The sequence below is a fragment of the Elgaria multicarinata genome, chromosome 16, assembly GCF_023053635.1.
Source record: "Elgaria multicarinata webbii isolate HBS135686 ecotype San Diego chromosome 16, rElgMul1.1.pri, whole genome shotgun sequence".
Classification (NCBI taxonomy): Eukaryota; Metazoa; Chordata; class Lepidosauria; order Squamata; family Anguidae; genus Elgaria; species Elgaria multicarinata.
In genome coordinates, this window is record NC_086186.1 from 30,809,378 (window position 1) to 30,823,676 (window position 14,299).

The following is a 14,299-nucleotide window of genomic DNA, read 5'->3' on the forward strand; positions in this document are numbered from 1 at the left end:
TTCTACCCCAGCCTGTGTGATGCTTTCTTTGAGTCACCTGACTAGGTCATATGAAGCTCTTTTAGATCAGCTGACCAAATGCTTAACCGCCTGATCCTCTAATGGCTCAGCTGCCCATTTGGTTGCATCACAACTAAGTTATGCATATGACAAATTTGTGGTTTTAGATTATAGGGAGATTGCTTAAGTTCACCATTAAATGAGCCCCCACCAAATGAAGTGATATGGGTGGCTACTAAGAAGAGGGCCTTTTCTGCTGTGGCACCCAGGTTATGGAATAAGCTACCCAGAGAAGCTCGCCTGGCACCTACATTGTGCTGTTTTCACACAAGTTGAAGACCTTCTTATTTTCCCAGGCTTTTAGTCTTCCAGTTTCTGTTGTTTTAAATTTGTTACTGTGTTTTAAATCTTTGCACTGCTGCTAGGTTTTATTGGTTATTTTGTAGTTTAAGCTGTTAAACTTTTGTACTGTATTTAATCTTATTGTATTTTATGGTTTTAATTGTTGTGAACTGCCCCAAGAACTTCAGCTATTGGGACGTATATAAATGTAATAAATAAATAAATAAATTTATAATAGTAGATAAATAAAAATGAGCTACTTTAAGGATGTTTGAAGAATGGGCCAGTCACTGTCCTGAGTTTGTAACGTAACAACCTTTTCCATTATAGGAAAAGGGCATGCTCACAGACCACAAGAGGCCTAAGACAACGGGAGTAGTCCACCTCCCCAAGGCCCACAAAGTCCGTTGTGAATTCTTATGTGTCTTCCCAGCTCCTCGTTGACCTTCCTGTCTTGAACCCTGCCTGTCAGGCCCAATGCCTCCTCCTTCTCCTCTGACGCTGCTCAGGGCACACTGGCTCCTAGAACGCCTCGTGATGCCCTGCCAAGGCCCCTCCATGTGTGAGGCTGACTTCTCTCCCATCTCCACTTTTGTGACAAAAGTAAGCTGAACGCTCTTCTTCCAGTCTCTAAACTGCACTGCTCCAGCAGATGGCAAGTGGTCCTTCCTGCTTCATCTTTCCAAGCAGATCAGCAACGGAAGTCACAGACAACAATAAATCTTTGGGCATCTGGATCTTCTACAGGACTTACAGATTTTGAATCTGTTTATTTGTTCAAGGCAGTTGGTTATGTTGCAGAGCCAGTGTGGTGTAGTGGCTAAAGTGTTGGACTAGGGTTCAAGAGGTCCAGGTTCTGGACCCCACTCGGCCATGAAAACCCACTGGGTGACTTTGGGCCAGTCACAGACTCTCAGCCCAACCTACCTCACAGGGTTGTTACGAGAATAGAAATGGAGAGGATTATGTATACTGCCTTAGGTTCCTTGGAGGAAAAAAGCGGGATATAAATGCAATAATAAAATCAATCAATCAATATTATTGACCTTAATGAAAGAGAAAATATTAAAGATGGCCATTCTTACAGCTCTTGGTTGTTAAAATATAATTATGAGGATTACCCCCTGAAAGATAATCAAAAGGCCCCTTCCAACACATTCATTTGTTTATATGTAGTCTATTGGTTAAGAGCAAGATAATTAACTAAAATGTTGTTTCTTTCACCTTATTAGCTAGCACAGGACATTCCTCCCCTCCTTGGTGTTTGAGGGTGAAGTGGCCACGTGTGTGCAATTTCCACCAGCAGTTTACTGCTGATATAAACAAAACAGGTGCATTTGCATAAAGGCACTCTTGTTCTTGCTTTGGAGGCCCAGGAATGAAGTGTACATTTGCTCAGGAAGTGATGGAATAATGGACAAATACATCCTTGATTTTATAGTGTAGCTAGAATTGTAAACCGCCCAGAGAGCTTCGGCTGTGGGGCGGTAAATAAATGTAATTAATTAATTAAATAAATAAATAGAATGTCACCCCAATTCAGGCAGAAGGGAACATCTCTCTGCAAAAGCTATTAGAAAAGCAAAGGCATTTGCTTGTAGTACTTGAAGATTTTACTTTCAGACAAGTCTGGAATTGAAATGCACTAATCAATATTAGAGGAGTTCTGTTTTCATTAAGCTCCTTGTTGAGAAATATGTTTTATTCTTAGTCCTTAAATTAGTATTCCTCCAATAAAAATAAAAGCTATTCATCTTTCTCTCCAGGATACCCAGTCATTAACCATCTATACAGCAAACATGAATCTGATTGTGACAATATTCTGGCAAAAATGGTTCCTCAGTGGGGCTCATTTAGTTGGAGTTGAATGCAATTGTTTCAATAAAAGAAAATTCCAGATCAGTTGCTCTGTTAGCATTCCTTGCTTTAGACTATTTCACCACTGAGGCTGGTTTGGACAAACTTTAGAAGCTGCTGGGAGATCAAGGTTATACATGTCAAAATCTCTGGAGGACAATGACCCAGGAAAGCACATGAATTTTTGCCTCCAGGATCAGGGGAGGGATTGAGTCTCAGATGCCCCTAAAGTTTGGGCTCTTCAGGGGCAGGACAGAATGAGCTGTACTCCCTTTTCTCTGCGTCAACACCCTCTCATCTGCCATAGTCAATCTGTTTATACCCCCCTCTTCCTCCAGAGCTGTTTGGAGATAGTTCCTAGGCAGGTTCTGATCCTGGCACTTCTCAGAACCAAATTGTCTTAGCTTTGGCAGTTGAAGTGTATCATGTGATCTCCAACAATTCTCTGGCCCTACCTTGCAGGATTATTATAAAGGTCATTGAAGTAATGTAACTGAAGTGCTTCAAACACTCAGGAAACACTCAGGAAGTGTTGTTGCTACTGTTATATATGAAAGAAGATAGGCTAGCACCCGATATGCCTTAAGAATTCTGAGGAAGGGATGTCAAAGAAGGCCTCAGCACTGGCCTCTCCATAAGAGATGACTGGCTGTAGACCAATCCGTGGCACAGATGCAATGTTGGTGTTCTCTTCTGGGTCAGGAAGTAGGCTCTGTAGCCAATGACTACCTGGTCTTATACTTGGCAAATTCTTCCATATGCTTCATCTAAATTGACTCCCCTGCATTAAATCAAAGTTGTTGCATCTCTCAAGAGCTGGACCCAATAAACCCCTTCCTTGCTCCTGCATGCTGGCTGGCAAAGGCTGTGCAGTTGTTTTGCCTACCACTGCTCTGGAGACCTCTGGAAGAGCTTCTCCAAGAAACCCTCACAGGTCCCCCATTTTCAAGGTGCTGGCTGGGTCCTGAAACTGCAAGCTAGCCTTGGGGGAAAGGGGGAGACTCACTTCCCATGATGTTCCCATAAGGCCTATTTACTTGTGAGTCTAGGATCTCATAAGCAAAGCTGATTGCAGGCAAAGCCAACTATTAAAGTCCTGAGCAGAGGACGCCACCCACATGTAGCTCCCTAATTCCAAGGCTGGGAAGGAGCCTCTGCAGCTATGGTCAGGTCCTGAGCCCAGCGTTTCTCTAGTAATTGCACTAGAATCAATAGGGAAACTCGGTATCAGAGGACAGGTCTCCAGTGAGGTTGGCTGGATCCCAAGCCCAGAATGAAAGGCAAAATCTGTGTTAAAAAATTCCGGGGTGCTGCCTGGCTCTTTGCTTCATGGACTTTTTGCCAGTTAAGAAGTGTGAGATGCCCTGAGTCTCCAGGCATCACCAGTAAAATCACACAAGGCCCAAATGCTTATTTGGCAAAGGTGGATTGTGTTTGAAGCGCACGCGTGGGGTGGAGGGGGGGGCTTTGCTGCAGAAGAGCTGGTTTCCGCTTTTCTCCACTGGGGGCGCCTTTGCATTTCAACTTGCTGACTAATTAATACGGCTGATTATTACCTCTAATTATGCAAGAAATGTTATTCTGCCCAACTTAACTTCAATGAATTTACTGGCCAGTGGGTCCCCATTTGGGAGATGGGGTGTGGGGGGAACAAAGGAAGGGGTTGCCTTCCTGCCATGTCTGCCTCTTTTTCTAAACTGGCACTTCTAAAAATGGGAGCTGGAGGGGGGAGAGGGGGCAGAAACTGCTGGCACTGCAGCGCTGGGAGAGTTGGGGACGGGGAGCCTTCCTGAGCCTAGGGGACAAGAGGGAAGCCGGGTTGCTACAAGCACCTGCAGAGCTGCGCACCCCACCCCCACCCCCACGCAGCAGAGACAGCGGTCGATGAAGCCACCCCCAGCCCCAGCCCCTCACAGCTCTCCGTGATCCAGGGAGAAATGCCCGGCGGGCAGGATCAGGGCCAAGACACACACACACGCGCGCGCTGAGGACCTGCCAGGCAGACGGCCCACTGTCCCCAAGGTCTTGGGACTCTCCCTTGTGCCCCGGCACTTTTCCTGCCCCCCTGCGCCGCCGCCCCCCCTGCGCCGCCGCAGGGCCAATCCCGCCCTCCGCCGCCACGGACCTGCTTCTCCAGGGGGTCCTTGGGCTTGGGCGAAGGCGCTCGGTCGCACAGGCAGCCCTCGAGCAGGTAGAGGCCGGCGGGCCTGGAGCTGGAGTCGCTCTCGAAGTAGAAGAGCATGTTCTGCAGCAGGGCGAACCACTTGGGGTGCCATTTGGTGTTGTCCGAGCTCCGCTTGCTCAGGTAGCCCCTCCGAGCGCCGTCCTTCTTGGCCAGCAGCCCCAGGTAGATGGCGTGCCCGTCGTTCAGCCGCATCCCCTTCTGCATGGTGACGGCCCAGGCGCCGCCGCCGCCGCCGCCGCCGCGCCGCCGCCGCGCTCACAGCTGCAGCCGCGACCGCATCGCGCTCTCCGGAGCCCCGGCCGCCAGGTGCGCCCCGGGCCGGGCCGCCGCGCTCATGCCCGCCGCCGCCGCCGCCGCCGCCGCCGCGCTCAGCCCGGCCAGCGCCTCCTCATTGCCCGGCGCGGCGCGGCGCGGCGCTCGCCTCAGCGGCGGGTCATGTGATCAGCACCGCGGACAGCTCCCGGCCCCGCCGATCAGCACCGCGGACAGCGGCGACTGCGGCAGCGCAGGACGACGACGGCGGCGCCCGCAGCCCGGCCGCCGTGGGGGACTGAGCAGCCGACGCCGGGGCCACGACGTGTGCCAGCCGAGCGCCCGCCCGCCCGCCTGCCCGAGCCCCGCCGCGCTCCTCCTCGCCGCCCGCCCGCGGGTCAGGGCATGCCCGGGCGCGGGGAGCCCGCCGCCGCCGCCGCCCCCTCGGCCCGAGCGCTAAGCGGACCTCGGGCGAGCCGCCATGGCGAGGGCCGCGCGCGCTGCGGAGTCCGGCTCGGGGCGAGGCGAGGCGAGGCGCGCAGGGCGGCAGGCGCTGCCACCATCCCCGCCCGGCCGCCCGGCCGTCTCAGGCGCGCCCGCTGGAGGACCCGGGGAGCCTCCGAGCGCCGCGGCTGCCGTCGGAGGGGGAGGCGGCGGAGGAGGAGCCCTTCCGCGCCCGGAGCCCCGCGCAGGAATGCGGCAGCGAGCTCAGCACGCGCGGCTGCGTCGTCTCCTGCTGGAGCCCACCACGGGCGCCGAAAGGCTCCTGGCCCCCCAGCCCTGCCCTGCCCCGCGACGGCGTGCCCAAGCGCCCTGCTGGTTTCGGGCAGCTGGGTGGGCAGAGGAGGAGAGAAGAAGGGGCGGGTTTCCCACTCTACCGGCCCCTCCCTGGCCAGCCTGCCTTTCGTAGGGACCGAGGAGGCGTTGGGGCTGCTGGGCTTGCTGCTCACCTCGCCAGCCCAGAAGCACAGGGGGGCTTCGAGGCTTCAGTTTCGCGACAGATGTCTAGTTATGGCCCAGGAATCTGGAGCAGCTGCTCCGAGGGATCGCCTCGCATGTTACTCCCCACAGGCACGTCATGCCCTTTCCCGCTCAATCTGTTGCGCTCCAAGATGGTTTGGGTGCCACCTCTGTGCCCTTTTGTAGCCTCTCTTCTCTCACACATTGATTACGCGATGTCCTTATGAGGCCGCCCAGCACACCTGCCCAAGCCAGCAATGTTAATTTGAGCGAACCCATCCCTAATGAGCATTTTTAAAGTCTTCCTTAAACTCGGCCGAGGCAAACTGCTCTTGTTCTGCTTCCACCCCTGAACTCCATGCCACTTCGAAGGAGGCTGCACTAAGGGAACTGTGTATTTCTCTCCTCTCTGGAACTTCAAAACTCTGCCCCCAAGAATCACATCATTCCCACCTGTGGGCTAACAGGGCTTCCCTACCAGTTCCCCTTTGGGACATTTGTTTCAGGACAAGGTCTCTTTCCAACCTGTAGAGTGGAGGAAGTGACCAGAGGTAGAATCCTTGGTAGGTGACATTTCATAAGGACATAAGAGCCCTGCTGAGTCAGACCAGAAGTGAGACACTTGATCAGATTGAGCCTATTCATATAAAACCTTCCAGAGGGGCTGCAGCCATATTAGTCTGTTGTAGCTCAGACAAACAATGGCTGTGCTGGAGGGGGCTTGGCACAGTCCATATGTGGACTGTGTGGCAAACTGTTTAAATTAACATTTAATGCCCCAAACGGCTTGAGGCCAGGCTATCTGAAGGAATGCCTCCTCCCATATGTACCTGCCCAGACCCTAAGGTCATCCTCAGGGGTCCTTCTCCTTGAGGCAGGTGGCTACCAGGAGCAGGGCCTTCTCTGCTGTGGCACCCCGGCTGTGGAATGAGCTCCCTAAGGAGGTTTGCCTGGCACCTACACTATATTCTTTCAGACACCAGATGAAGACCTTTTTATTCTCTCAGCATTTTAACAGTTTATAAATTAAATTTTAACTTTGTTGTTTTAAATTTGTATTTTATCCTTATTTGTATTTCTGCACTGCTGCTGATTTTATCCTGGTTGTGCTTTTACATTGGATTTTATATCTCGTTTTTATACTGTTTGTTTTATACTTTGAATGGTTTTAATTTATGTGAACTGCCCAGGGCGGTATAAAAATGCAATAAATAAATAAATAAAACCAGATGGCATCCACAGCAAAAACCATTTCCTGTACCTTGTGTCCTCTATGGTTTCTGTCAGAATGTCACACCAAAAGGCCATGTGATGGGCCTCTGAACAAAACAAACAGGGGGGGAGTGGGGGGAGCCCATCGCTGGCCTCTTAGGGATGTTCCCTCTTGGGAACCAAAGCAGCTGGAGAAGAAGAATTACCTGTAGACTTCCTACTCCCTCCCACTGACCCAGTTCTTTAAATAGGCTTGAAGAATGTCAGGGAAATGATGTCAATTAGTTTTGTTTTGACTGAAAAATCTGGGTACTACTCCAATGACTTTAATTAGGTCATGAATCTCCATGGTAACATCTAGGAATTGTCTGGAAAATAGGAAGAATGTTGCTTGCATCACATGTGGTGTAACTGGAGGACCATTATAATTCCCATATTGGCCCACAAGGTCCATCAACATCCATGCCTGAATAGGAGGGAGAGACATTTGCAAATACATCACCATTCCAAAGCAAACCTGTGCTGTGTGAGGATGCACGTGTGTGTGTGTGTGTGTGTGTGTGAGAGAGAGAGAGAGAGAGAGAGAGAGTGAGTGAGTGAGAGAGAGAGAGATCAGAGCAGCACTGCCAATCACTTCCAAATATCAGGGTTCTGGTATTTATTTATTTATTTTTATTTACACTATTTACACTATCCTCCCTATCTGAGGATTTCAGACTGATATTGCAAAGTGGCAATCCATTTTTTTAAAATCAATTCCCATTGCTCGCCTCCTAGTTCCCCTTACAATATCAAGCTGACACTAGTCATTACAATGTAGCTGAAACTGCTTCCCCAATATTTCTTGCAAATGATCTTGCTTGGGCTTCTAGGAGAGCCACCATTGTGAAAGCAGCTCACCAAAACAATGCCTCCCTGTGTGCCTGTCAGGTTGGCAGCATAACAGGAAGACTGGTCTCAAATATCATCAGGAATTGTGGGTGGATCCCATTGGGGCTCAGAGTCTGCATGCTCATTGCGCTTAGATGTGAATACTGAATTGTTTTCAGGAGTTAAGAATGGAGAAATTAGCTTCAGATGCATGGCAGCACATCCACCTATATCACACCCTTCCCTGAAGGCACAAACTAATTAATAGGGATGAATTGATTCCTGTTTTGCACAAGTTCCCATATGGGTAGTTAGCAGTAATTAAAACTGTTGGGGAGCTTCCTGAGCTGGGTTGAATTTAAGAAACAGAAAAATTGACAGAAATGTTCCCACAGGCTTCTGCAGCTAATAGAATGTAATAGTTTTGAAGATCAGTTGTTTTGAAACCAGTGCTTTTTCAAAGTTGGTCATTTTTTAAATTCTTGACTGGCAAAGTTTGAAATACACTGATGCACTTTGCAGATATTTAAGTTTTCAACTATGCAGTTTGGTATGATCTTGGCAAGAGACTGAAGATAAATGCCTGTTGCAGGCAAGGATGTGGCACTGCCTGGAGATCTCTGAATTATATAGACCAAGAGCGTTATCAGTCGGGAGGATGTTCTCATTTCCCTACTGTCGCTATGGCCTCCTGCCACTCTCCCACAATACCAATGGTCTCTTTACATGGGGAAAGAGGAAGCAGCATCAACCACATGGCCCATTCATGGGCAGTTTATATCATGCTGCTTTTCTTGCCCACAGCAGGAAATTTATTTATTTATTTATTTATTTATTTAGAATATTTATATAATGCCCCCCATTGAAAAATTTCAGTGATGTACAAGGTAAAATGAAAATAAAACAGTTAAAACAAAATTTAAAAGAAGCAAAAACAGAAATCTAAGGCTGCATGTTAAAGAAAGGCTTCTTGGAATAAAGATGTTTTCAGGAGGCGCCGAAAGGAGTACAAGGTCGGAGCCTGCCTGACCTCCAGAGGCAGGGAGTTCCACAGGAGGGGCGCCACCACGCTGAAGGCTCTTCCCCTGGTGGATTCCAATCGGAGGATGGATCTGTGTGGAACCACCAGGAGCAGGCCCTTGGATGACCTCAGTGACCGGGCAGGTTGGTAAGGGAGAAGGCGCTCTCTCAGGTATCCTGGTCCCAAGTTGTTTAGGGCTTTGTACACAAGTACAAGAACCTTAAACCTGGCCCGGTAGCGAATAGGCAGCCAGTGCACATCCAGTTTGTTTGTTTGTTTGTTTGTTTGTTTGTTTGTTTGTTTTAGAGGGGTCTATTTTCTTAAGGAAAAACAAGCAGAAGGAGTAGGAGGAATGCGGGAGGTGGATGCCATCATAGAATCATAGAACAGTAGAGTTGGAAGGGGCTTATAAGGCCATTGAGTCCAATCACCTGCTCACTGCAGGAATCCACCTTCAAGAATCCCTGGCAGATGGCTGTCCAGTTGCATCTTCAATGCCTCGAGGGTGGGAGAGCCCACAACCTCCCTAAGGTAACGGGTTCCATTGTTGTACTGTTCTAACAGTCAGGACGTTTTCCTGATGTCCAGCCAGAATCTGGCTTCCTGTAACTTGAGCCCATTATTCCGTGTCCTGCACTACAGGATGATCGAGAAGAGATCCTGGCCCTCCTCCGTGTGACAACTTTTCAAGTATTTGAAGAGTGCTATCATGTCTCCCTTAAATTTTCTCTTCTCCAGGCTAAACATGCCCAGTTGTTTCAGTCTCTCTTCATGGGGCTTTGTTTCCAGACCCCTGATCATCCTCATTGCCCATTCAGTTGTCCATTCAGCACTTTTCTCGAAGACTACCATCTGGTAGTTGGAGCCCTGCTGTTTGGGGAGCATGACCACCATCTTTCCGCCTCCAAAGCAGATTTGGGCTTGCAGCTTTGCTAGCAGGTTGTGACCAAGTAGGGCAACTGGGCACTTTTCCAAGACCAAAGAGTCGTGCTTCAACTTCTCTTCTGCCTCCAATTCACTTTCTCCTCCTTCTACTCATCTTCTTCTCCTCCACATGGGACAGTGTAGAGTAAACTGCTCCCATGTCCACCAATCCCTAGATCTTCTTCCCCTCCACCTCTATTTCGACCACCGGATCCTCTTCAGTTGCCAACGACAGACTAGTGGAGGGAGTGGACACGGGCCACCTTCAACATCCTCATTGTTCTCTCCATCTCCCGAAGCAGCCATCACTCTGGCTCCTCTTCTTTCTCCTTCTCTGTCTTTCAGCTTTGGGCAACTCCTTCAGTGCCCCTGCTCTTTACAATACGCACACTGGTCCTTGCTCAGTCACCCTTGGGGTTTGGGTTTCACCCCTTTGGCTGTCCATCCCTCTGGTTCATCTCATTTTATTGCTGCAGCAAGCATAGCCATGTGTTGACGTGTCTTCCTGTCCTGCTTCCCTTCCTCCTCTTTCTCCCATCCTCCATAGACCTTGAAGGCAATCTCCACAAGTTGTGCTGCTAGAAGAGTTGATGCTCCATCCACCCTTTGCAGTTTCCGCCAAATGTCTGCTGCAGATATTAAAGGAAGCCAGATTCCAGCTGGACATCAGGAAAAACTTCCTGACTGTTAGAGCAGTACGACAATGGAACCAGTTACCTAGGGAGGTTGTGGGCTCTCCCACACTAGAGGCCTTCAAGAGGCAGCTGGACAACCACCTGTCAGGGATGCTTTAGGGTGGATTCCTGCATTGAGCAGGGGGTTGGACTCGATGGCCCTGTAGGCCTCTTCCAACTCTGCTATTCTATGATGATTCTATGATTCTATGCTTCTGGTTCCAAATTGGAGTGCGGTAGACTTTAGTTAAGTCCACTATCTTGTGCACGGATGTGCACATGCCATGCAGGATGGGAAAAGTCAACATCTATATTTTTAATGGAATGGAAACTGTTTATGGACTTGTTGCAAGAACAAGAAAAAATGAGTTATTTATCTGTGGATTCAATGATTGAGAAGAAAAAAATTAGATTAAAAAAAGAAAGAAGGGAATTGGGATTTTTGTAATAGTAGATTAAGAAAAAATAGTGTTATATATTTGGCCTGTGGAGAAAATCTTAACTTTGTATATGTTTTTGTTTTGTTTTTCTCTCTCTCTTTTTGTATTGTGTTTGTTTAAGTTGGTTTTATTTTGAAAATAAAAAACTTTAAACACAAAGAAGCCAGAAACCAGCTAGGGAGGCAGTTGGACTGTTGGAGTTAAAGGAGTTACTTTAAAAAGGGTAAAGGAGATTGTGGAGAAGCCAAATGATGTTTTGTTTTCATCTGACTTCACTGCAGACAGATACCTGTGCCCAAATTGACATTTTTAGGAAGGGAGCCTGAGGAACTGAGGCAAACACTGGTGACAAAAGATGAAGTTCTGAACTTTACTGATAATAAATCACAAGGCCCAGATGGTATATATCCTAGAGTTCTTGAAGAATTGAAATATAAAATTGCTGATCTTCTAACAAAAAAAGTAAGATGTCTTTAAGATCAGCCTCTTTACCAGAGGAATGGAGACTGGGTTGCACACCAGTTTTTAAAAAGAGATCCAGGGGGATCTGGGAAATTACAGGCTGGTTAGCTTAACATCTGTTTGGGGCAAATTGGTTGAAAGCATTATTAAAGATAAAAATTAGTACACATATAGAATGCCAAAACCTGCTGAAAAAGAATAAAAGGTAAGTCCTGCCTTGCTAACATTTAGAGTTCCTTGAGAGTGTCAATAAACATGTGGACAGGGATGACCCCCATAGTCATTGTTTACTTATTTATTTATTTATATCATAGGATCATAGAATCATAGAATAGCAGAGTTGTAAGGGGCCTATAAGGCCATCGAGTCCAACCCCCTGCTCAATGCAGGAATCCACCCTAAAGCATCCCTGACAGATGGTTTCATTTATATCCCTTTTTTCCTCCAAGGAACCCAAGGTGGCATACATAATCCTCCTCCTCTCCATGTTATCCTTACGACAACAACAACCCTGTGAGGCAGGTTGGGCTGAGAGCCTGTGACTGGCCCAAAGTCATCCAGTGGGTTTCCATGGACGAGTGGGGACTAGAACTCCTAGTCCAACAACTTAGCCACTACACCACACTAGTCATTGTATAGTTGGAAAAAGTGCAGAGCAGGTAAGCTCAGCTGTTGTACTCGTGCCCTGCTTAGGGGGTTCCATGGAGGCGCCACTGTGCGAACAGAATGCTGGACTAGATGCACCCTTGGTCTAATCCTAATCCAGCACAACTCTTCTTATGTTCCCTCCACATTTCCAGCACGAGCGAGCGATAGAGTGATGTTGGTATAAATTATCACCTTGTCATCCCAAGTGCTGAAACTCCCATAGAATAGTTTAGCAGTTCAAAGGGCTGCAGGAATAATTTTGCATAGCTTCCTAACAGGTCTTATGTGATCAGCAGCAGGGTACTATTTTTGGCACCCACATTTTCCACTCCTCCCCAGCAGCAGGCAGCAGGGACCAGTGTTCTAATTATGGGAGAAATGGGGAAAGGGGCTTAATGAAATCCACAAGCCCTGGACACTTAGGCCATAGCTAGACCAGGCCTATATCCTGGGATCATCCCGGGATCATCCTTGTGCATCCAAATGACACACAGGGGAACCCGGGAGCAGGCAGGGACGACCCCTCCATTTGCCTGGGATAATCCTTAGGTCTAGCTAAGGCCTTACTCACCTCAAGTTTAGCCAAATCACGGCCTCCACTGTAGTCTTCTGAAAACAGCAACTAAAGGCGTCTGCAAGAATCCCTCTGCAGAATATAAAAGGGGGGGCTCTGCCCACCCCACCCCACAGGCATTGAGCACTGCGTGCTCCACACCACTGGCATTGGGCAAGGAACACATCAGAAACTCCTAGATTTTTCACAGGTACTCCAAGTGCTATTGCCTCACTGTCAGCACGTGTAGCCTGGGCTGTGTGGCTGCTACCCACGTTCAAATAAACAAGAATAGCACAACCATAGTGATAGTATTCAAAATGTAAAGGACAATGCCATTGTTAGTATACATGGTTCCTGGTCAGATTTATGAACATTTGGTTTATTAGCTATCTCATTAATTCTTCCTTCAAAATATTTCCTACCTCTTGTGTAAGAGCCACTGTGGGCTGGAGTATTGGACTGGGAGTCAGGAGATCTGGGTTCTAGTCCCCACTCAGCCACAAAAGCTCAGTGGGTGACTTTGGGCCAAAGACAGACTCTGAGCCCAACCTACCTCACAAGGTTATTGTTGTGAGGACAAAATGGAGAGGAGGAGGAGGATCATGTATGATGCCTTGGGTTCCTTAAGGAGGAAAGAAGTGGGATATAAATGTAATGAAAATAAATAAAATAAATAATAAAATAAAATGTTATTGAATTTATTTTGCCACTTTCTACTGGGGGATGGAGTGGGGAACCCTGATTAACCTTCCTTAGGTCAAGTACAGTTAGATTCCAGTTGATCAGAGATGGAACTACATAACACTGGGTCAAGAATTCACAAATTGATTGGTTTATTTAAGTATGACATTAGTATGACATATTTAATAATAAGCAGTTAATAAAAAACCCCACATACCAAACACAATATATATATATCTCCTATGTCAATCTTGTGTTGTCTGTCTGAGTTGGCCAGGTCTACAGTCCTTTTACCTCAGTGGCAGAGAACAAAAATGGAAGAGCCCCGCCCTCCATGGTAGGAAGGCAGGCCAGAGCCCTGAGGCCTGCCTGGTGGCTTCCCAGCCACCCTGGTCACACGTGGGCTTTTGGGAGGATGGCTTCCCTCTCAGCTTGTCTTATTCCTTGGCTTTCAGGAGAGAGAGGGAGATTGTATTCCTATGGACCACGGCAACCCTATGGCCTGTCATTGCTTCAAATAAACCCCGCCGCGCCGGAGCTCCGTTTCCCCCCCCCCATAGGCTTGCATTGAAAGCTAAAAAAGTAAACAACTTTTTTTCTGTTCAAGTTAGAAACCTCACGTTTGGCACCATGACACCTCATGGGGGTATACACATGCACGCCAAGTTTCAAGGGAATCCCATCATCCCCTGATTTTGGGGAATTTTTGAAAATCGGGTACCCCATTCACACCCCTTTCCGCACGACGCAGAGAGGTGAGAGTACTCTCAAAATGACCCCCATCCACGACTGTCTAAGCACAAGAATTTTCAGAACAATAGCTTCAAAACCAACCCAGTTATCTATGGGCGAAATGTTTCAAGATGGCGATCGGAGCGCTCCGCGGAAAGAGAAGCGCTCCGAAAATGGTCGCTTCTCTTCGCCTTGCTTCTAGGGGTCCGTGGTCCGCTTCTACTCCGCCTCTGGGCAAGGCGGAGCAGGCCAATTCGCTCCTGCTTCTGCGCTTCTAATAGGAGCAGAGCACATGCCTAGTTTCTACCACCAACATCAACACCCCTGATGCACCACCATTTTTTAAAAAAAAAGAAAGAGAGAGAGAGAAAGAAAGAAAGAAAGAAAGAAAGAAAGAAAGAAAGAAAAAGAAGGAAAAAGATCAGAAAAATGGAATTTCTAATGGCTACCAAGTGCTCAAACAGCCAAATTTAGCTCATTTGC

The 14,299-nt window shown here is 48.1% G+C and overlaps 1 protein-coding gene and 1 pseudogene across 1 annotated transcript in view; both read right to left on the reverse strand.

The window, feature by feature from the left end:
- RASGRF1 (Ras protein specific guanine nucleotide releasing factor 1) overlaps positions 1 to 4,588 on the reverse strand; it is a 60,109-nt gene extending 55,521 nt beyond the window's left edge. Inside the window, exon 1 of the mRNA XM_063142764.1 lies at positions 4,325 to 4,588. Coding sequence (XP_062998834.1) covers positions 4,325 to 4,588 — 264 coding nt within the window. The remainder of the gene's footprint in view (positions 1 to 4,324) is intronic.
- Positions 4,589 to 5,222: 634 nt separating this feature from the next.
- LOC134409770 (gonadotropin-releasing hormone II receptor-like) overlaps positions 5,223 to 14,299 on the reverse strand; it is a 51,282-nt pseudogene continuing 42,205 nt past the window's right edge.